This window comes from Epinephelus moara, chromosome 19 (assembly GCF_006386435.1).
Source record: "Epinephelus moara isolate mb chromosome 19, YSFRI_EMoa_1.0, whole genome shotgun sequence".
Classification (NCBI taxonomy): Eukaryota; Metazoa; Chordata; class Actinopteri; order Perciformes; family Serranidae; genus Epinephelus; species Epinephelus moara.
In genome coordinates this window covers 11,018,703-11,043,714 of record NC_065524.1, presented here as the reverse complement: position 1 = coordinate 11,043,714, position 25,012 = coordinate 11,018,703, and the positions used below count along the sequence as shown (strand labels likewise).

The 25,012-nt window shown below is 40.3% G+C and overlaps 1 protein-coding gene across 1 annotated transcript in view; it reads right to left on the bottom strand.

The window, feature by feature from the left end:
* The window catches only part of LOC126406624 (gamma-aminobutyric acid receptor subunit pi), a 65,627-nt gene extending 46,576 nt beyond the window's left edge, over positions 1–19,051 (bottom strand). Inside the window, exons 1-2 of the mRNA XM_050071036.1 lie at positions 18,887–19,051; positions 1,389–1,478 (exon numbers count right to left, since the gene is read on the bottom strand). Coding sequence (XP_049926993.1) covers positions 1,389–1,441 — 53 coding nt within the window. The 5' untranslated portion in view covers positions 1,442–1,478; positions 18,887–19,051. The remainder of the gene's footprint in view (positions 1–1,388; positions 1,479–18,886) is intronic.
* Between the last annotated feature and the right edge of the window lie 5,961 nt (positions 19,052–25,012).

The following is a 25,012-nucleotide window of genomic DNA, read 5'->3' as shown; positions in this document are numbered from 1 at the left end:
ACACAGAAAGAAAATTACATTGTTCAGTTTTCCAGTTGCAAGCAGGAACTCAGGCCAAAGCAGATGCTCATTCAAAGGCAAAGCCAACTAAAAGAGAACTGAGGACACTCTGACCCGGTCTGACTAGACCCAAGGATAATAAAACCCCATCCAGAATTACCAGTTTTAGTATACAATCAATGTCTTCAGTGCTGATAGCGAGTCTGCTTAAATTGGTTTCAGTCAAACTGAGACACAGAGCCAAAACCCACTGCAATACAACAGGAACCTACAGATTAGACTGAATACATACTTTGTACCTGGTCAGACTCATGATCAGGGTTTCAGTTCCCATGAGGATCTTTGTGAATATCAAGTTTTGGAAGTGGGTACTGAATCTGTAGCAAACCATTAGCTTAGCGGAATAAAAAATAAGCAACTCATTAACAATGTACACAGTATATCCTCAGTTAACCAATATGCGTAAATTCAGTATACCTTTAATAAAAAAAATGCAAATATTGGCCGCTACAATTACATTTTAAATTGATATTTTCACAATAAAACAACATTTATTTATTTTTTACAAATTATTAAATAACAGAGATGACTTGTACAATTGTATATTCTTAAGGCTCTCTCAGCCTTGACTGGCATGCATCAGTGTTATAATATCCACCGTGCAGTGACTACAGTGTCATTACACAAAGGAGAAATCTGTATGGGATGTCTGAAAGCTCACAGATTCATGTAATTAATTAATAAATTTAATGCTGGAGTGGTCAAAGTCTGGCATATGGTGTGTACACTAAAAGCATGCATTTGGCAACATACTCGTGTGGCAGGCAACCTGCTACAGCACATTAATCCCAGAGCTGATTGTACAAAGAAGCGTTGCACTATACAGAGAATATCTTATAGCAGGATTCAGCGAGACCCAGACGGTTTGCCTTATCTAAAATGTGCAAAGTGCATTCTGAGCTCTGGAAATTCACTGTAAGAAAGGGAGAGGCATCTCTTCACGGTAACAGACAAATGTGCACCAAAACATCCCATCATTCTCTCTGTGTGACCTCTACAGGGATTATAACACCAATTGTATGCAACGACTGATACATGTGGTGCTGGATCCTGCTGCATCATCTCCGCTCAGCAGCACCGTGAACGTGGCAATGGAATTTCAATGCTTCTTGTCTGATGCACGTGGAGTTGTTATTTTGGTGTTGATGGTTCATGAGAAAATGATAATACTGAGTACCTCTCTATCTCCTCTTCAGCTCACTGCATACAAAGTGCTGGTGTTGTTACAAATTAAAAACTGACATGAGTTGATTACATGCTCCCTGCCTGTTAAGATAGCTTTGTGGCTGCAGATCCCAGCGGTTGTATATTTCCGTAAGCAGTCTTACCTGCTAATGAGAAGGATGGTGAACACGGTCCCTCCAGATATAGCGAAAGCCATGGCTACCGAGGGAGTGGAGATGCCAGGTGGAGTTTATCTGCAATAAGAGCACACAAAGGTCAATAACATGCAATTTAGAGAGATGTAGGTGATGATAGAAGATTCAGAAAACACGGATAGTGTTTGCTTCGAAAACCAAGATCCATGGATGCATCTCAGCATGGACTTAAGATGATTCTTGTGCTGCTCAAGTGACTCCTACACTTTCTTTTTACAGTCTTCAGCTAGCACACATCACAGATGGTTTGTGCCCCCTTCCCTATTTTTAATCTTTACAGTCCACACTTCCACAAATACTTTTTTTACTGAGATGATATCTATCACCCAGGTAACAGTGTTACTTGCTTATCTTTCACAAATTCTCTCATGGACACTGTAATGTAGGACAATTTTTGAAGTTGTATTTCTAAATCACACAATAGCAAGCCTCAGCACTGAGATGCCTGAGGGACATTCTCTTAACAGCACAATGACCTCTTGTTGCTGACACCCCCTGACTCCAAGTCTGGCACAGTAAGCTCCAGACTTGGGTGAAAAGTAATAAAGCAGTCTCCTTCAAAGAGAGTTGTCTTCTCCCCTATATCTCCATGCTCTCTCTCTCTCTCTCTCCCTCCATCCCTCATGCCTCTTTTAAGATGAAAGCAGACAGAAACCCTTCAGAGACCAGAATGACTTAACCACTGAGACCTGACTAATGTGGACGGCATGCTGGGCTATGGAAATATTTAATGTAAAGTTGAAAGTTAGCTTCCGTGGCTGTGGTGTTAGAAGTGACTTTACAGTGGAGTAGGCTTGAAATACAGTACCACCCTTTGGTGGTAATGTAACATCTTTGGCTGCAGCTTTGGTTACATAATACGCAGCGTGTGGTTCTGTAGCAGGTAAGACATGGCCTGTGTTGGGAAGGTTGCTTTTGAAATATAGTTACAGATTATTAGTTAGCCCGTTCAAAATGTAATAAGCAATGAATCTATTTTAATTACTCAATTAAAGTAAGATGACTTATTACATTTGATTATTTTCTGATCATTTTTCTAACAAATGTTTTACAGCAAACTGGGCAGTAAAGCTGAAAAATCCTAAAAACATAAATATGCATGGTCAGCTGGTCGCAGACTGCTCACATCTAGTTCACACTTCACAGCCTAAGCCCTGATTTTCTGCTCGCCAACAGTTTTTGGAGTTCCCTGACAATGTGCTGCTATATGTGAATTATTCAAAGGTGCGAGCAGGGAGCCTTGCAGATGCATCGCAGATGCTCCCCAGATATTTTGCATACTGAATATCTGGACCTGTTGGGGACTTCATCAGCGAGCTATGGCCAGTGACAGCGCAAGACACATGTTGAGGACACAGACAAGCAGTGTTTTCCACTGTGTGTGTGTGTGTGTGTGTGTGTGTGTTTGACAGAGAGAGTGACTGAGAGAGGGGATGGGAGAAGGTGGGCGGCGGACTATTGCACACAATATTTCTGTAAGTTATTAGCCTAATAACTTACTCGGGATGCTGCTTTGTCATGTTTTGACTTTGATATTTTTTCATAAGCACCTCCGTCCAACCAAGTTGTGGGTCAACCCATGCATCACATGACATACTCATCAGGGATTCCTCTTGGTGAAGGATCCCGTAGTGGTCAGTCATATAGTGTGAAAACCACTTAAAGACTCTGGAATACACAAGCCAGTTTCACTCTGAAGTCTTTGAAATCTGGCACTTGGGCAGTGACTTGTGGTGTTAGATACCAACGGAAAAAAAAAGTTCCTTAACAGGACAAGAACGAAAGTTAAAGCAAAGCAAAGTTCAAATAGGGCGGGCGTGAGGGGTGGGGAAGGGTCTAACAAACATCGACTTTCACCTGGGAGAGCAGTGTTCGTATCCCGTAAGATTATAAAGCCAAACCAAGCCAAAAGTTTCTTTTTTTCCTAAACCCAAAAGAAAAAATGTCAGTTTTCGGTGTTGTATTGACATACTGTGTTTATTTTGAAAGAGACTGCATGTAAATGGTAACTTTCATCTGAAAACGTAAGTGTGTTTTGAAAGACGACAATGCACGTAACAGGCAGAACTCAACACAGCGCCCAGAACACCAAGATACAGAGCACTCAGGGTACGTTGCACGTAATATCTGGACGTGGAAAGTCTGTGACAAAATGTCAATATGTGATGAGGTCGGAGTGAGAATGTGTTGGAATTCAAGACAACAAGCTGTGTAATGTGGACAGTACAGGGAACTTAGCTTAAGAACAATGCACTTTTTAACTGGCAAATAAGAGGTGATGCAAATTTCAAAAAGAAAACTGATCAAAAACATTTCTCAAAATTTGAGCGCATACTGCCAAATGGATGGAGGCTGCCTGGACGTAGAGACAACTCCTCATAAGCCATCCTACCCATGATGGTGTTGCACTCAAATATGTCCCAACGGGACCAAATATGTCAGAAGGAGACATTCCTGCACGGCAAAAAATGCAAAACAACAGAATGAATGTTACATTCCACTTATAAGCGTTTTTAGCAAAAAGAACATATATGGCTGAATCCCCTTTGTAATCACCAACATTTTGGTAAGCAATTGTAATGCTGTTATATGTAACTAGTTACTTCCTTACAGTGGACATGGCATTACCACTGCTAGGGTTACCAGTACAACTGACACTGGACTTTACTACCATTTATGTAATGCCTTTAATTAATCATGGTAGTTTACGTAGTCTGCTTTGGACAGATGCATATCACAGTAACAAAATACAATATCCATTTTTGATTTTACATATATCTGTTCAAAACTAGATTTTTCTGACATTCCTGACATTGATTCTCAGTGCTACACTTTACCAGCTACAATTCTGGTAGCCAAGTGGGCAGTCATCTACCAAAACACACTGCACACAGCTACAATTAAAACTTATCTACATACTGAGCAATTTTCTGTTTGTCCCTTTGCTGCCAACTTTGTCACAGTCAAACGGACTGCAATTAATGACAAGTGTGTCCCTGAAGAGGTTCAGGAATGTTTAAAGTTGTCACTCACTGCTGATGAGCTCCTTCAACAGCCATGCATTACAACTCATGAGTAACTCTGTTAATGTGAATGATGTGTGCAGTCTAAATTCAGCACACATTTTGTCATGGAAATAATCCTGCAACAATAAATCCTGCAATCACATGTGACATTGCGGTATTTTCTGTAATTTGCCTTTATTTCAGGTACACTATGAGACAGTTAAGAGCTGACAGGAGATGATGGGAGAGAGATGGCAGTGCAACAAATGTCCCGGCCTAAGAATCACATCTGCATCAATTTCATCAATCATTTTGTACAACAACTCCAAGCCACAAGAAAACCCTGTTAAATTGGGCTCAACTGTTAAATTCCAATTGCTGCTGTAATGTGTGACCAATTGTTTTAAAACTAGCCTGCGTTTCTTACATTGGCCTGTCAATGTATTGTCTTGGATGAGCCCTCATTTTTCAGAAACTGGCTCCGGAAATGTGACAAACAGGGAGTCTATGCAAGGTTGTACTTAAGAGAAACATAATTGTAAACTACGGTTAATTGAAATGAACTATGAACTGTGTAGATTAGCAAAGTCAGTAATGAAAGCCATGCATGGATGTTGGTCAAGTGAGCTGTGTTGAAGATGCAAAAGCAAAAGGCAATGATACAGGGTGGATTTCTACTGTAGGAAGGGAGAGAAAGAGTTAACACACGGGGCAGCTTTTACAGCCTGGAAGGCCCAGGCGGGCTTAATCAAGGCAACGACCCTCTTATGTCAGCCTGATGAGGTTGGCCAGAACCAGCCCAGTCGCCAGAATAAAACTGTTGGCACTGTACTTGTCTGTAAACCACGTCATATCTGTATGTTTGATGTGTGTAACATCGCTCAGATTGCCTCTCATCAGGAGGCAATGGGAAAGGAGTCTATCACCTGTTTTTAGCACAGTAACGACAGTTCAGGACATTTCCAGCTGTGTTTGTGGCAACAATAAAAAGGGTATTTTAAGTCCAAACCCTAACTAAATGGTTTTTGTGCCTAAACCTAACCGCACATTAACCAAAGTGTTGTCACAACAGAACATTGAAACATAAAGGTCTAACATATTTGCTTCACATGACACATATAAATGTAAGATATCCATGGTTTGCAGATAATGCCAACATTTATTCTGCTGACTGGGTTACCAGGACAATCTTTAACATAGTAGGAGTGGTGTCATGATTGAAAATCATGATCAAATAGTTTGATGGGCTGACATTTAGTTGCAAGAAAGAAAGGTTATCATTCAAAATACAAATGATACCAAGTGTTGGTGTTTCAAAAAGTACTAAAGTACAAAATACAGAACAAAAGCAGTAGTCAATGAGCAGCAAACGCGCAACAAACAAGAAGTCAAGGTGACAAACTGATGTCTCATGGGCTATTGTTTGTTTCTTGGTGATATGTCTTCAGCTACAGTATTAGTAAGTTAAACAGTCCCTTAACTATCTTTAGAATTAGTGCACAATGAATTTAACTTGACTTTATGTTTTCCTTGTGAGAGGTTAACATTAAAAAAATCCATGCATTGCTCATTTGAGGAAGCAGCCCAATCGTACACGCTGTGTGTGGTAGTCCAGGGAAGTGAGCTGAATGAATAATAAAGGATATTACCATTGTGTATAGCCTAATCATTTAAACTCCTTTCAAATTAACAGCTGCTATGAAAGCAATATTTTTTCAATGCTGTACATTAGCAAGAAAAAAGGTCAGTCATCATATTTCCACTGCGTCAATCTCTTGGCTGACCTGTCAGTCACAGAAGACTGAGCAAATGCTCCACTTACACCCCAGGGTGCACCACTTCACAGTGATTTAAGCTCAATGAAGGATATTAAAAACCAAATATGAAAGTGTTACTTTTGGACTGATGCACTAGAGACAGTATAAACTGAAACGCACTCAGCGGGCAGCAGAGTTAGGGGAATTAGTGGGAATGTATTTTCAGCATTTAAAAAGCGTGAGAATCCACAGCTCTAAAATATTTTGATAGGGACCACATTCAGTTTTTCTCCTGCTCCAGCAAATACTAATTACAAGTTGCCATTTTGTATGTTAAATACTTCAATTACATGTATTAGACATTCTGTTTCTTTTATCAGCACTTTATGCTTGGACCCCTACTGTGGACTGCCATTATAAATGATTACACATGCAGCCTGGTAATGCATTAAAAGGGCTGAATGACGCCCACTCATATGGAAGCAATTCAGTCAGTGCATCGCAGCGCATAACCAGGGGAACTATTCATGGCATGAGGGATACCCTTTTAAAACTTAGACTGGGCATTCAATGCAAATGCTTGACTGCATCTGATATCACTTTATATTTTAGGAAGGAATGTCAAGAGGATAGTTGTAGAGTAAAAATATTTCTCATCTGAGTGGTTTTACATTCAAAATACAAACCAACAGAATGAAAAAGATGGAAGGTGTAACGTGATATGATACAGTATGTGCAGTTAATGTGGATTATTGAACTCTGGAGAGCATCCTGCAAAAAGACGATTTGCATGCTTCAGTGCATAGATGACAGCATCACCCATCACATATTGATCCAAATTAGTTTTTACCCCAGTGCAAGAAAAGGAAAACTTAACTGCATGTGAGAAGACACTAACATAATACAGCAACAGACTTTTAACCAGCTAGAGTCTTGAGGTGCTTTTAATTATGCCTATGTATCTCACTCGCTTCCCTCACTTGCATCTTATCTCCTCCTTGCAAGATGTGATAGAGAGGTGAGAGGAAGTGTCACCTGTGTTTCCTCACTCCTCTTCTCCTCAAGGTACATTTATGGGATTGGAAGATCCTCCATGGCAACGCAGGGGGAATGATTACCGGGTGGTGGGAGTCAAGTCAAGTCAAATCAAATTTTATTTGTAGAGCACATTTAAAATCAACCGCAATTGACCAAAGTGCTTAATAGTCATCAAGTATAAAAACAGATAAATACAGAAACAAACAAAAATAAGGAACAGAAGAGAAAATAAATATAATAGAGAAAATTGCAGCACAACAGAGGATAAGGCATTTAGGGCCTTTTCTTGGAACATCCTAGAGCATCTGATCGGTCGACCTCAGTGCTCTAACTGGAGTATGAAAATACAATAGTTCTGCTAGATAAGGTGGCACCAGACTCTTTAAACCCTTATTAACAAGCAATAAAATCTTAAAATCAATCCTAAAACAGACAGGAAGCCAGTGAAGGCAGGCTTAAAGGAGATTTATGGTTGTGCGCAGACCCTACTTACGTCGCCTACGCACGTCACCTATTCCATTGTGAGCATTTTTACTTCTGCGGTAGTGTGTCTGTGTCACTCTGCAGTTACACCTCCAAAACACTAGTCAGCAGCAGAGGTTTCTGTGAAGTGCTGTAAAGTTTAGTTGATTCAAAACGCACCCAAAACACACATAAACATGGCTTAATAGAGACAGTTTGAAAAACAAGTACACAAATTGGCTTCACTACAACTCACAGCATTAACACTTGTGTTAATCCGGACACATTTTCCCCATAAATACAACATGCTAACATTATTAGCACAAGCCTATGGCATTTTACATTGTATAAATTAGCCTAGCAACTAGCAATCTTTCCCTCTTCTCATATAAAACCAGGGACAACAGCAACATTTAACAAAGGGTTAGGGTTACACAGTTTTGCTCCATTACAACTCACAAAGTTCATTGACAAAACAACTGTCCTGTACTAAACACGTTTTTTAAGCAAATACAACATGCTAACGTTATTAGCACAAGTGTACAGCATTTTACATTGTATAGATTAGCCTAGCGGCCGGCGATCTTTCCCTCTTCTCATATGAAACCTGGATAAATCCCGAAGTATAAATTCCTGAAGGATAAGTCACACAAGACTTACAATGCTATTTTAGTGGAGGCTTTACTGTCTTCACAATTTATTGTTTCTTATCGGTGAACTACAAGTAAATACAAGCTTTGTTTTCCCTGAGGGAAATGGTTTCAGTATACCACAACAGACCAGAGGTCTGCGTCACTGCAACACGTATAGTTACAATTCTGGGGAGGTGCACATTAGGCTACGGCGTAGGTTACAGCGTAGGCTCCAAATCGTCGTGGAGTCTACACCGTAACCTATGCGACGATTCAACGCAGAACTATAAATTACGTGTTATACTGATGTTGTGTGATCCCGTTTTCTAGTAGAGTAGAGTACGCCGTAACCTACGCGTCGATTTAACGCAGAACTTTAAATTACGTGTTACACTGATGTTGTGTGATCCCGTTTTCTAGTAGAGTAGAGAGGACGTAAGGAGGCATAAAGTTGGGTGTCCACATAGCTATGTACTTTGAGGGTTTACTACACAGTCAACAACAAGCTTACAAAGTGTACTGAGATTAAAGCAAAAGACTCTACTTTCTGTATTTGTTGTAGTGTCTGACTGACATATCATACAGCTCAGGATAGACAGTACCCAAATTAGCAAATGGCAGCACAGAAGATCTGCACAATCAGCAAAGTTTTAAGGTGGATACACAAGTGTCACCAACTCAGTATCCAACCAAATATCTCCCCTTCTGTGCTTGAGCTATGACACTGAATAATGGCCAGAAATGTGGTTTTGCAGAACATTACGATGTTGCAGTGAAGCTGACCTTTGACCTTTTGGATATAAAATGTCATCACTTTATCATTTTATCCTATTAGACTTTTAAGTGAAATTTTGTCATTAGTGTATGAATTCCTGAACTATGGGTTTTCTGAGGTCACAGTGACCTTGACCTTTTGACTTTTGACCACCAAATTCCAATCAGTTCATTTTTGAGTCCAACTGGAAGTTTGCATCAAATTTGAGGGAATTCCCTCAAATGGAAAGGTTCAGGTTCATGAAATTAGACAGACGCAAGGTCACAGTGACCGCAACCTTTAACCCCTGAGCACCAAAGTCTAATCAGTTGATCCTTGAGTCGTAGTAGATGTTTGTGTCAAATTTGAAGAAATTATCTTTACGTGAACTTAACACATTGCATTCACGAGAATGGGATGGACAGATGGACGGACTAGCCTAAACATAATGCCTCCAGCTATGGCTATCACCGGCACAGATGCAAAAAGATGCTGGCACTCAGAAGAAAACACAATGCTGACACAGGCCCTAAGTTAATATAATGAAGCACACCCCTGGATTCAAAATAAGGTGGCAAAATAATGACAAAATTCACATCAGTGCTCCTTTTGTAACAAAGTTTTTGACTTCCATCATTAGAATGACTGGACGTAAGATTGTATCATTGTCTGTATATGCCCCAGTTACTCAGTGAGTGGAGCGGATGGATCAAACAGTAAATGGGAAAAGCACATAATAATTTATTTTTTGTTTTCTCACTATCAGTTGTAATTGAATTCATCTGTCACTGTCTGTCGACAACGTTTTGATTTATAAATAAAGTGAATACATTACAGATTTCAGTCAAGCTTTTGTGGCCTTGTTTAACATTCACGATACAAAACTTCCGAATAGAATGTACTTATAAACACACTCAGACGTAAAACTGTGCACAAAGAAAGCTGGCTATTGACGACTGCAGTTTTGACCCTAATCTTCAAAGCACTAAATATTTGCTTACTTGTTATTTTAGGAGATGAGACCATGGTTTATCAGCGTCCCAGGTTAGGCAGTGTTTCATCTAATGCACAGATATCTCCACTCTTCAGCCCATGTTCGTCTGTCAAATCTGCTCTTGCATCCGCCCAGGCTCAGTGACCATCATGATGAAGGACACTCCAACGTGGGAGAATGGGTAACAGCCCTCCAAAGTGAAGCCTGTCTTTCAGCTGTGACTCCAACTGCTGGCAATTTGATTTTAAGCTGACTTGAAAAGGGCAGGAGCGAATATGAAAAGATGTGTCAGGCAGAACTGAGTCACTTCATCTAATTCTCTGGCTTTTCTCTCTCTTGTCGCTCTTCAAGGTACTTATTCTAGGCATACTGGATGAGTCACATCAATAGCATGTCAACCTTTGTGGCCTCTGAGCTGCTTGTCCATACTCAAATTCACCCTTTACCCCAGTTATTTTCACTTCTCTTCATAATAGCCATTACTTACTGAATGATGGCAGTGATTTTCAAGCTCGTGTAAGAGAACATTGTTTATGCTATTGTTAACAGGTGATAACTAGCTAACCAGTCACCACAGTATAACAGAGAATGATTCCTGTTGTAGGGAAGCCAGGGTCAGTTGTAAAAAAAAATAGCACTTGACTCGTGTCAATGATTCCGCCGTCATGTGACGCCGCCAGTGTGTTTTGGACTTAAGATGCATAATGAGTTTCATTCATGGTTCTGTCTCATTTCTGACTGGTGCAATTTGAGATGTTACAACTGCCCCTGATCTCCCCTAGTGGCTCTGATGCACACTGGTTACACTTGAGGCAGCTATTAAAATTATCCATGAAGTAAAAGGTTTTTTTTCTTTTTCATCCAATATTCAAAGGTTCTGATGAAACACAAGACAAAATGATAATGGAAAAGCTTTTCATACATGGCTAATTTCTGCTCTTTGTCTTAAGTGTAACCAGCTGGAACCAAAGCTAAAGATATAGTGTCTGGTTAGCTAGCCATCATTGTTCTAGCCATCAGCCGACGACACTCAATGATATATTTCCCTGTCTCCCGATAACCTGAGCCTTATTGATACTCTTAATGAATGCATCAAGGATATCGATTGCTGGATGTCCAGTAATTTTTTACAGTGAAACAGTGACAAAACAGAAATAATGGTTATCGGGGCAAAGGCACACAGAGAGGAAATATCTTTTAAACTGTCACAACTGTCACTGGAAAGTGTCACACAGGTTAGAAACCTTGGCGTCATTCTGGACGCTGACTTAACTTTCCAGAGCCATATTAGCAACATAATTAAAATAGGTTTTTATCATTTGAGAAATATTAAAAAGATCAGGAGCTTTTTATCCCAGAGTGACGCTGAAAAACTTGTCCACGCTTTTATCTCCAGTCGACTAGTGAAAAACTTGTCCACGCTTTTATCTCCAGTCGACTAGACTACTCCAACGCACTGCTCACGGGAATACCTCAAAAGCATCTTCATCGACTGCAGCTGCTCCAAAATGCTGCTGCTAGAGTTTTAATGAGAAAAAGGAAGTATGAGCATATAACACCTGTTTTAAGGTCCTTACATTGGCTCCCAGTAAAATTTAGGATTGATTTTAAAATTTTAGCACTTGTTTTTAAGGCTCTGCATGGTCTGGCACCTCAATATCTGTCTGACATGCTTTTATTCTATGAGCCAGGTAGACCCCTCAGGTCAACTGGGACAGGCCGTCTGGTTACTCCCAGGGTCTCCACAAAAATTGGTGAGGCTGCGTTTAGCTCCTACGCTCCTAGACTATGGAACAGCCTACCCAGTCATATTAAGTGTGCTCCAACATTTCTATCTTATAAATCAACACTCAAAACATTCCTTTTTAGCCATGCCTTTCAGTAGTCTGGTTTTACTGGTTTTTATTATTTTTATGTGTATTTTATGGTTTTTACTTGTGTCTTAATAATATTTGTTTTTTATTATTTTTATTTTGACTTTTATGGTTTTAATGTTTTAAACTTATTTATAATATAATAAACTTTGTTTATTTATTTCATTTTATCTCCACTTTTGGTGGGTTTTTTAAATCACATTTATTGTTGCTATCATCATTATTATTATTATTATTATTATTATTTTTAACTGTGCTTACTTATGTGCTCATGTACATTGTACACTTTTTAACTGCAACCTCTATGGTGGCATATGCTCTGTGAAGCACATTGTGTTTCCACCTGGAATGAATTGTGCTATACAAATAAAGTTTTGCTTTGCTTCTATAAACAAGAGCACATGTAAACAATGTACTAACCCTAACATATCCTCTGCTAGCTAAAAGCTAGTAATTACTTGTTAGAATGACACATGTTAAAACAGCTGTATTCATTTGCCAACATTTTATTTTTTATCTCAGCGTTAACACAAGTGGTCCTCTTAGCTAGCCAGCTAGCTAACCATGCTAAAAACAATACAATACACTTACCGAATAGGTCAACCAAATCATGTCCAAAATGGCTTCCTTGTTCCCTCTTTTACTAATAGTTACAAAACAAACACTGAGTAGTTTTGTCTAGGTGAGTAGGCAAGCAGCAGTGCTACATAGTTGTAACAGGACTTTTCAAAGCAGACATTGTGACATGTAGCAGAAGAAGCACAGGTCTACTGTACTGTAATAATTATGCCCACAGGTGTAATTAATTGTATTGATTATGCCTGCATTCCAGTAGCACTGAGCTGCTGTGGATGCTGCTATTAGCATAGCTTACAGGGACACCAGTAGGCTCATTCTTAATGTGACAAGTTTTTTTCTTTTTTTTTTGCAATGGAAAAAAGACCTATTTACACTACTTTTTTTTTTAACCCAAAACATTGCAAGGGGGAGCTTTGAGCCAAATTTGTGTAGCCTGCATGCTATGTGCACATTTTTCCCATGTTATTTTACACTATAAAGTGAATATTTCACTTACAATTCAGGCATAGGGGTAAATTAAATATAATTCACTGAAGGTGGTAGTCATTCATGGTTCAGGGTTTTTTAAAGCACGCACTAACCAACCATATGAGAGCCAACTGGGGCTGAACGTTTCTGGTAATGACCAACTTGCTGTTGGATATCATGATATCATTGATGGATGGAACCCATGGATATCATTTCCCGAAATTATCACAAAATATGTGTTTTCCCTTTTAAAAAGTAACAGAGAGACAGCAAGTTGCCTATTGACCCATCTTTTAATTGGTTGCATTTTAAGCCTATGATCTCGATCACACAGCTGATAACTATTGTGGTCTGTTTACATGACGTTACAGAAGTGCTGATTCAGTGTGGACAGAGAGTGATGCTTGCTGCTAGGACATGGTGTTAGGCATATATTTCCAGAGGGAAAAGTTTTTACTGGACATTATGAGTGAAGAGAGATCATATTTTGAAGCTTAACCAAACCAGCTGATCCACGGTGCTGGCTGTAGGTCAACCCGTGCATCATTAATAGGTAGTAATAAGAAAAGTATTTTGGGTTCCTTGCTAGGCTATGTGTTTTTTATGGCTCGTTTTTGTAACCTTTAGTCCAGGTTTAAAGCATGAACAAATCCACATGTTTACAACACTGATTTTGATACCTCAACTTAGGGAACCAGCAAATAGGCTACTGAGTAGGCTACCAAGCAGACACAAATGCTCTCATAGGGATCAGCTCTGACCGCATTTCAGCCAGAGATGGCACATTATTGTCTTATCTCACCTACCAGCATCAGTAATTTCTAAGCCTTGGCAACATTAGACCATCTCTGCTCTAACAGCTTGAGCTCCTCTAGTTTGATTTTTTCAGTTTTTGACCAGAGTTTATGATATGTAACTGATCTATTCAATCTAGGAGAAAAATTATGAGACAAAGGTGACTAAAGATATGGTGAAACATATGCCAACAATTAATGAACTTGATACAGCCTTCTGTCACAATCCATCCATAATCTAAGAAAAGGGGAAAAAAATAAAAATATCTGACTCTGACACCATTTCAGCCAATATGCTTCATACACACAACATGAAAGTACTCTTCCATGCACTCAAACTTCAGTCTAGTTCGCTTATCATAGATTTCTTTAGAAATTCCACAACTATACTGGAACAAAAAAAGCTCTTAAAGAATCCCTAATGTGAGAGTGATGGGAAAGAGTAATGGAGTATTTCACTGTGTGGTAGAATAATTTCATCTGTCATCAAAAAATCTAAGTGATGTTGTCAGTGTAGGGTCTTTAAGGTTCTTGCCACAGTCTCACCAACACTTCTTATTTTATAAAAGTGACTTTACTCTGTGTACTCCTCAGCACACAGCCCAACAGAGACCTTTCACTCTTGCTTTCTTTCTTGCTCTATCTCCTTCTCTCTTTCAAACACGCCAGGGCAACGTCTCACAGAAACATTAGGGACTCTATGGACTTCAACTAGGCGGAGGCCTCTCCTCCCCTGTTTCATCTGTGGGTTTAGAAGTCTCGAGTCGATTCAGGCTCTGAGTGACTTCTACTTCTCATCATCTCAGACAGGTCTCTAGTGTCCATCGCTCTGCATTATTATTGGGATGAGTCAGCAGTGTTGCCGCTCAAACGTATTGTATGGGGAGGGAATTTGCGGGCTTGCAATTAGAGCAGTGATGATAGTGGTGAAGATGATGAGGAGGAGGAATCAGAGGAGATGGAAAAGCTATAAAATGGATGTTATAATGATGAAGTAGGGATGGTGTTTAAAGGATTGTTCCAAATCGCAGGAAAAACACTTTTTGGCCCTCTTGCCAAAAGTTAGAGGAGAAGAATGTTATTGGATAGGGATAGCTTAGCACAAAGACTGAAAACAGGAGAAACAGCTAGCCTGGCTTTGTCCAAAGATCCACCTAAAACGCTAACTTAGGGTGACCATATTTTGATTTCCAAAAAAGAGGACACTCGGCCGACCACGACATAGCCTACTTAAATGATACTCGCAGTTTACTCAAAGATGCCTTATAATTTTAATATATTTAAAATGTATATGTATGGATAGAAAATTCAGTTATATTACAAAATAATATCTCTCAAAGACAGAAATTCAGATAGGCCCCAATAGGGGACACATAACACTAGAGTGTGGCGATCCGAGTCCGACGGTACCTGACGGGTCCCGACGGGTCGGGCGGGTTTGGTCAAAAATGTAGCTATAAATTGTATTCGGTCAGCTTTCAGTGAAAATGTAGTGTAAAAATAAATAAAATCCTATTGTCTGTCCTGTTTATTGCTTGGGCACAGTTATTTACATGACAACACCTGAACATAACACACACAGACACACATTGGCTGTTTGTTTCTACCTCTCTCCTCGCTGGAAGTCTCGAACCTCCAGCCGCCCGCCTCCGCCTTGATTAAACGCTGAAAATAAAATAAAAGAGGGAGACAGGTTTTCCTATTTTATCTTATTTTGTTTTATTTCTCCCTCTCCTCTCGCTGGAAGCGTCAGACCTCCCGCCTCCCGTCTCAAACACGGAGGTCTCACTCTCCGCTGAACACGCCCGGCCTGTTAAATAGCCTGTAACTGTAACAACTGTGTGACACAAACTCAATGCTTTGGTCATTAAATAATGTCGGGCTCGGTTCGGGTTCGGACAGAATAGACAAATATGTGGCCCGTGCCGCACTCTCACACACACACACACACACACACACACACACACACACACACACACACACACACACACACGCACAAACACACGGAAAACCGGACATTATCATCAGTTTATAAAAACTGCCCGGACGCCCCGGACGGGACGTGAAAAGTGGACATGTCCGGGCAAAAGAGGACGTTTGGTCAGCCTACGCTAACTAATTAATCGTTATAGAGCTGCAAAGTTGCAAGGAGCCTTCCTCAGGATGAGGGTGAGTAGATAATGGCTGAATTTTCATTTTTGGGTGCACTATCCCTTTAAAGTTCACTGTGGAGAAAACTATAAAAATCTTAAGATAAAGTTCATTCACTTTTGGATTCTGACTCAGTTTTGGATGAATTCCCAGCTGCAACAACAAAGTGTTTGGAATTTACTACAGCTCTGATTTGTGCTTCTATATCTGGCATTTTCTTCATAGCAACAGCAGCGAAGGGTCATGAAAACTGTAGTATTCAGAGCCACACACCAAACCAAAATGTGATTTTTCAGAGACAAAGATTAATTAATTTTCATGCTATAACATGGGTCACTGTACAGAGGAATTCTGTGTTTCCATGTTAGGTAACATTGCAGACTGTTTTCATGCACTGTTTGTATGTATACCTGCCAGAAGTAATGTACCCTATTTCATATACAACCCATGTACTCATGAAAGCTGCAATCACGTGACCAATGCACTGATGGAAGTAAAGAAGGAAGTAGTGCCAAAGTCCAAGTAAGGAGACAGGTTGGGGTGGTGGGTGGGTCACATAAACACAGGACTTTACCCCAGGAGACTACTTTTCATGCCCTGTTTGAAACAAGGGAATTCTGAGTTATTTAAGGTACATCGTCACATCATCACATTACATAACTTAACATTTAGTGCGTAACTTCAGGTACTTAATGATGATCCTAACCACGTTTCTTTTCCGAAACCTAACCTATGTAACTTTACGACATGCACGTAATGTGACGACATCTGACCATGCTTCTCTTCCTAAACCTAAAATAACCAGTAACTGATTTGTTTGGTAACATACAAAATGTTGTATCAGGATATGTTAAACAACGCAGTTTAATTTATTTGAGAAGGGACATTGCAAATTACTAAATACACATGGTAGAAAAATGCCAGCATTATCCAAGAGGCTATTATTAATCTATAGAATGCTATTTCTGAACGAAAGTGAAAAAGCATATTGACCAATAACGTCAAACTTTTCCTCTCAGAAATAACCCATTCACACACTGCATGTAACTGTTTGAGAGCTTCTGGTCCTGTATGACCACCCCTCTGGGCTTTGGCCACATTTCACATGTTATTACGTGTAATCTTTGAAAAGAAAAGCCTGAGGGGAATCCAGTTGATCTGAAGACACATGTGGACACTGTGACAGCTCGAGAATGGACAATACCAGAAGGACTTAGGCCATCAGATTGTATTACCGATGACACATGGCGCTGTGCCCTTGAGCCAAGGCAAGAACCCATGAGACTAAAAGCAGAGAGTGACACAACTGCTGCCATGATGCACCTGCACTGCAAACAAACCTGGTGAGTCTAAAATGTTTTGAATTCAGTGCCAAAAAGCAAACGGAACAAAAAGTGGGGTCATAAGGTCTGCACCTGTCATATGGGATGTGCTCCACAAGGCAACGCTCCTATTTAGCTTAATAAACCACAGAAAGCAGTCAATAAGCAGGTAACAGAAGCAAACAGGAGAGGGGGATAAATCAATACGGAACGAGAAAACTTAAAATGAAACCACTCCAATACTTCAATATGTTGTTTAAGGCTGCCATATTTTGATTCTTCTATGTTGTCTATCTGAGATAGAAAGCACACCCCCAGCTCTGGGGTTTTGATGATAACAGAGAGCCTTTCCATTATCTCTACACAACTCTATTTATGTAAATCTCATTCCTCTCCCTTTCCGTGCCTGGTTGTGTTGACTGGCCTGCACTGTGAGAGCTAAATCTGAAAGGCAGCTGGCAGTTTATACCCAGAGAGAGAACAAAAATCTGCACCAATTAAGTACGTCTTACAGTCTGTGCTTACTCTGCTGATTACAGGCATTATCATCGCGGTAAATATAGTTTCAGAAATTAGAAGAGGACTTGGGGAAACTCATCACAAGGCTTCATGGAGTGTTAGCGTTGATTTTAATTAGTTTTTATCAGAGTGGAATCATAGCATTGCTGGGAGCATTTGTCTGTTGACTTGACAGCTTAACTGTTTTTATCTGATGTGGAGCTGCTGGGTAAAGATTGGCCAAAGTAGACACCACCGTTGATAAGAACTATCTAATACACAAGGTTAGACTGGCTTGTGAATGTCTACAGGCTGTAGTGTTTAACCCAGATAAATTCTCCATTTAGTCTCCTGGTAACACACACTTCCTATAAAGACACCGCTATAAGGCAGGTTCCACATCACCCTGAGGGTGTGTAGTAAATTAATACCAAAAGTCTTCACCTTCATGTCACTTTGATAACCATCATTCTTAAAATCCCTCCAGTGCTCACCTAAAGGTTACAGTTTGCTTGATGAGCTTGACCACAGCTGGAATACTGGAATGTTGTTCCTATTATAAACTGAGCACAATCTCCAAAAAATGGCCCTATGGGGAAAAATCAATCAAAGTGGCTTGCGTGGTTAAGCAAAAACTTGTTAACCTCCTAACCCTCATTCACATCAAGAAAGAGCATCATCTATGCACTGGTGCACCAACGGCTTACACAGACAGAATTAATTGAAAGCAGCAGGATTTAGGGAGCGTGCGTGTGTGCGTATGGATACACACACACACACACGCACACACAGAGGCAAACCATGCCTTTGGCTGTTAAGTAACACCGAGATACGCCTGAAATTGTAGACTACGCATGAAGATTTTTACATATTTTTGGATATTTTCGGACTTAAACAAAAGATCACTCCATACTTCAAAGTTGAAATCATCAGCGGACTTTTGTATCCAGCCTGAATTAGACGGCACGCTCTATTCAAAGGCGCGCTGGTGAGGAAAAAGGCGCACGACAAGACAACAAACGTCTCCAAAATTTGAGGCGCAGCAAACATGAACAGGATGCCGCCCACCATTTCAACAAAAAAACATCCAGGAAAATAAAGTTAAAATCCGAACTTTACCTGTGACTGCCGATCGCCGTGAGCATGTCATATATGTCAGCGCATCCTGGAAATAAGAGTCCGTACCGTGAGAATGTTCCCTCAGATCGGCGTGCTTGTAACCGTGACTTCCATCCAGTTTTGTTAAACACAGCACCTGCTGATCCGCGCATACATATGCCCGCACCAACAACTGGTTGTGCTCCGTCAGCGGATTCCCATTAACCACTATGGGCTGGACGCGCCGCTGCGCAATGACGCACGCCATGGACTCGCGGCTGATTTGGAGTCTCCAAAGCTGCCCAAGATGAATGCCAAAAATATCTGTCATGATGATGTCGGCTGTGCATTGCCCTCCTATTACAGTATGAGGGGGGAAGCGATATTTTAAGCCACAACTAAGGCTTTTTTTTTCCATCAACACCTTCACATGAGACAACCAGAAATTTAATGAGTATTTGACTGAAACACTCAACAGCGATTCACATATTTTAAATCAAAGGAATCACAGTGGAATAATAATCTATTATGACACACAACACATGCTGTATGTTATCATTCCATCTCTATTTTGGTACTTTGAAGAAATCAAGTGACATTAATCCTGTCAGTGCACGTTTAACGCTTCGCAGCAGCACTTCAAGCTATTATACTTTCTAATCTGCTCCTTAGAGAGAAAAATAAGTTGGGTTAAAAATTCAGGGCAGAACGCTCAGGGGCTATAAGTCAGGATGGAGGACCTTGTGCCAAGGTGTTGACCCTTGATGGATGGAGCTCGACAACCTTCCTTAGGCCTCACCTCTTTGCCTCTGCGTGGTATACCGGGAACACTTCCATCCAAAACACCCCAAGGGGCGTGAGGGGCGGTCAGTCAGGCAGCAGCTGATCCGATCTTAGCATACGTGTGCCATAACTGTTGCCACTCAGTGGCTGCATGGTAGGGCAGGAGAGTGCTAGAGACCACCATTCAAGCGGGAGAGGGTTCAAGCCACTCAGCTGAAGCATGCTTAAGTAGGACAAAGAATCCCTTCCACCCATTGATGTATTAGCTTCAACCTCCAGGGAGGCTGCTCTCTAGCTGATCCTTGATCCCTGACCATACTGTGGAAGGAAGAGAAAACAGGATGAGTTCCCCGTAGGGATCTTTGAAGCATTAGCAGAATGGAGCTACACTATAGATTGTATTTTCAAAGAAGCAGAGATTTACTGGATGCATTTTGTTGGTTGAGTTCAGTGAGAGAAAAACGGGAAAAAAACAATCGAATACAAATGTCTTGGTATTCAAAGAACTTGTGAATAAACTTAAAATCTCAAAAACAATATTTTGCGTTATGCAAAATGACCACAGAGAGTTTTACAGTCAGGGGAAGTGGCATTTTAGCAACATTCACACTCCTTTAAACTTACTTTTGCCAGAGGGTGCTGAAAAGTCTAAAGGTCAAAAGCGCTGTGACCTGGCAACTCAGACTCTGTGGATGTGACATCATTAGTTTGAATTTGGCCTAGCACTTTTGCCACATGCCGCCCTCTCCCACCTCTATTTTGAGTGTTAGGGAATTTAAAAAAAAATAAATAAGGGAATGAATGTGCCTGGTACGTTTTCATAAACACTGCAAAGAAAAAAAAATATCAGAAAATACATGACCATGATTTTTGTTCATCATATAAAGATATGACTTTATATTAACTAGAAAAGTGCACTCAGTACAGTGCAGATCTCCACCAGGCAGCTGCCTGAGCTGATTGTGTCCAGACAATTCTTGTTATTCCAGCAGACGCACCATGGCACATTTCAGAGGCATCCCAGAAGCTAAAAAAATATGCACCTTATCTTTTTATGACAAAGCTGAGGCACATTGCACAGAGCAGATTGAGTTCTCCTGCTAACAGGCACTGTATGTGAAATATACTGGGCTTTTAGCAGTATTAACTTTGTCTGTATGCTACAGCTCGATAAATCAGGGAAGGCTCTGTTACAGTCAAGGTACTGCGCCATTAATCTGTAGATGCATCGGTTTAAAATGAGACCAAATTTTTCTATGGATGTCAGTTTTTGAGCCACACAAAGGCCATAATGTGGCACGCAACAGACTAGGTAAGGCTTGTTGTTTTTAGCTGAGCCGATATCTTGAAAACCTGCAGCCCCCAGCAGACGGTTAAGCGGAGTGAGGAGTCGGTATGGCGGTATAAAACGGTTAATAAAGCAGGTTTTTCAACAATTGTGAATCACCACAACCACAAGAGGTCCTTGAGCATACAGTCATAAACATGCACACAAAATATGAAGCTGATTGGTCCAGTAGTTTGTGAGACTGGCTGCAAAAATATTCACTTTTTCAAACATACTCTGTGTCGAACAGTAGAAGATAATAGAGTATAGTCATGACTGTTAAAATCTTGTTAGTGCTCTGTCCATTCATCAATCCCGCCAATTAACAAAGACATAAAATTCACATCCAGAAATGATTGCCGCCTGCCCTCACTTGCTGTCCTTGTAGTGTGTAACAGGCTTCTGAATATCCTTGAAATTCCAACCGGGGACTGTCCCCGTGTCATTCTTTATGCATGTGAGAGGTGAAAAGATGAGGCCTCTAACTTGAAGGACACCCAGCTCTCAACCTTTTGCTGAAACGACAGGTCTGCTTGTGATGAATCTCCCCCTTATATCTTCTCTGTCACATTTGAATCCTGGTATTTCCCCACATCCACCTGAGCCCTCATTCATCTGCTGCTGCTCTCACCGAACCGTTTTACCAAGGGTTATATGGCCATGTGCATGTTTTATGCATGATTTATGTGGGCTGTGTTCTCCGAGTTCCATCACTTAGACCCAGGTCACCAGAGGAGCTCAGATTAAAGGTGCACCCTGAAACCAAAAGCTTTTATGCATTTGTCAAATGATCTCTTGAGCTCTCAAGGGGTCAACTGTGTGATACATTATTCATATTCAATGAGTTCTACTGTATTTACAGATACGTAGCACTAAAGATACTTTTTTTTCAGTGTGGCAGTGAAGTAAGTCGTTGTAATGTTTCAATCTCCACAGTCTCTGTCATGTCCAATCATTTAACATTTGACCACAGTACAAGTAGAGCTTGCTGGGATATTAGCATGGCCATGCATTATGCAACATTCCAACAAATACAATCTTTACCTTTAAACAATTCATCTATTTGAAAAAGCATTTTCATTCAGCTGCAAGGTGACCTTGCCCTCTCCATCTGCGTGATGGATTTCAGTGCAAAGCCTCAGAAATCACTCATCCGCAATTTATCAAACGCACAAGAGGGTAGGCTCTGCAGAGCTGGTTCCTTGTCATCAGCCGCCCTTCACTTGGAAAGGTGAAGATCAATATCCATATGGCAACAATCTCTGTACTATTATAGCATCATTATTTTTTAACTGACAATCATTTTATGTAAGATTTATCTTGACTTTATATTTGGAATAATTTAGAACCATGGACAAGCAAACAGCTCATCATTGAATTAAAAAAAAAATAAAAATAATACATAAATAATCACATGAAAACACTGTGTCATATAGGCCTATATGTAAGAAAGAATAATTTCAATAATGAATAAAATAAAAATCTAAATAAATTAGATTTTTTTTTTTAACAATTTGAAACTTAGGAAATTATTAAAAATTAAATTTGTGAAATGTTATTTCATAATTTATTTTCCTGATGAACTTTACTGGATGTCACTTCATATTCATATTTTGAACCAACTGATGCTGCTGCTGTAAATAAACACAATACACAGACACAGTATCAGACCTCTTTAGTGTTTAACCTCTAGCTTAGCAGGCATACTACCTACCTAGCCAGCCAACACACTAGGTGAGGATCAACTTTTTTTTTTACATTCAAACATTCAAAAAGTGGCAGAAGTAACTGAATAAATCCGCAAACGTTGGCTGCTGCCCTTAACACTGTCTATTAAGAGTAATAAACTAAGCTCACAATTGTTTCAAGCTAGTTAGCCAGCTGGTTTAGTAGCATTTGCAGCCACATACAAGGGAGTGTTCAAGGGAGGCATGCCCCCAGAATCTGATTGGCCATCCAGCCAAGCAAGACAAATTTCTGTGCAAACAGACAATAAAGTATTATCTTATCTTATCTTATCTTATCTTATCTTATCTTAAATGCCCCCATAAAGCCTGATATATGGGTGTGTGTTTGTAAATCCTGTTGTTTGCATTCTATTTCTACATGAATTAATGAACACCTGAGTCAATTACACATTTCCTCCACTTGGTGCTTTGCTGCTCCATCCCCCCAGACAGAGTGCCCAGAGTCTGCCCTGCAGCTCCAAGAGTGTGGCGTTATGAAAAACTGAGTGGGACTTTCCAAAAGACTTCCAAATTTGTTGACAGTCCAGTTTGTGCCAGAGTTAGTATTTCTGAACACAGCCATGTTTGGGCGCTAGATACTTTTGAAGGGTGTCGCTCAACAGAAATGATTTATTTTCGATGGAAACAAAGTGTCACATTGTGCACTTGAACAATTTTGTTATGTCGCCAAAATCATATTTTGTCACGCGTTGTAGTTGCAAGTGTTACTATTGTCCCCTTAGAGATAGTAGTTTTGTGTCCACTCTGACCTGCATTCAGCGTCTCCTTCCACTGAAGCAGCCGTATGTCTGCAGCAGCTCCTGGCGAGCTGAGAGGACAGAGGCAGGTCAAACTGCCTTCACCAGGCTGACTGACAGCAGATATTTACTCAAACAAAATATTTTTCATGACACGACCACGGGAAGAAATCAACAGTGTTTGTATTTACTGATTCATTGATGTTATTTCCCAGCCTACTGTAGTGAGTGAGGGGAATCTGCCACCCACACAGACTGGGAGCTGATCAGCCAACGTAGATATGGTTAGTAAGTTAAAAACATAAACAGCTTGATATTTGTGTGATTTTAAACAGCTGTCTGTGCAGATGATGGTTCACTGAACGTGACAGCAATAGACTCAGACCACAAGAAAACACAGGGAGTCTTTGGTTACCATGGAGAAGACTTAAAACATTTTGCTGAAGCATTAACTGATAACAAAGCATGACTGTTTAATTTCTGATGAACAACACTCATCAAAAGTGTCGAGCACCCTACCATAGAGCAGGGTCAGAAGGTGATAGGTAGTTGGCTTAACAGTATCATAGATATTTTACTGATGTGGCCAACCGGGCACAGGCCTCGGGCTCCTGGCCCCATTGAAACCTGTGTGTGAGGTGACTGTTATTTCTTGTTGAAAAGGCAATCAAAAGACTATGAAACGACCACAAAGAGACACAGAATGACTACAGAGAGATGTAAATGACTACAGAGGGACAGAAAATTACCACAATGACACTCAAAATAATTACAAACAAACACTGTCGTTAGTTGGTGTTCATATGATATGTACGAAGGGTCTGGGGTATTTTACAAGTCTCTATCCAGATATCCATCGTTTCATAATTTGTCCATGGCTGTATTCCACGTTTTATTGATATTTTTACACATTAGAATATTTAAAGTTGTTTATTTGGCATTCATTTACAGTAAATAAACAATATAACTATTAATCATTTACAATTTGTTCTATCTATCTACTATCTTGTGTAGCCTATTAAGAGGTGTTGAAGTATTGATTATCTTTAATGGCGTAAGACCACAGTTTCCCTTATTTATCTGTCAGTCACACCTGCTAGATTTATTGTCAGGTTGGAGCCCCTGACGGGCAGCCAGCAAAAACCACCACATTAAACTTTAACCACGTCCAATTCATTATATGCCCGGCGCTCGGCTTGTACCCTGCAAACTAGACAAAGAAATATTGACTAGTAGCACACAGTCAAGATGTTCCCCGTGCAAAGTCTCGGATAGATTTTTGCAAATGCAATACGAGATGAAGCATCTGGATACAGATTGGTGGAATTAGATTTTTTGACATTGGATCTCTGAGACATCTTACATTTTAGCATTTGAGCTTTTTCATCCTCATTACGTCGTGCCTTCTTGAAAAGTTGGAAACTCCGTGATATCAAAGCGCCGTTATGTCTGGCTTCACAGGAGCTACTGTGCACCCTCATTAGACAGATGCTGCTGCCAGAGGGGACTGTGGTATCTGGGGTAAACTGTTAGTGGCGTCCTTGCTTTCCTT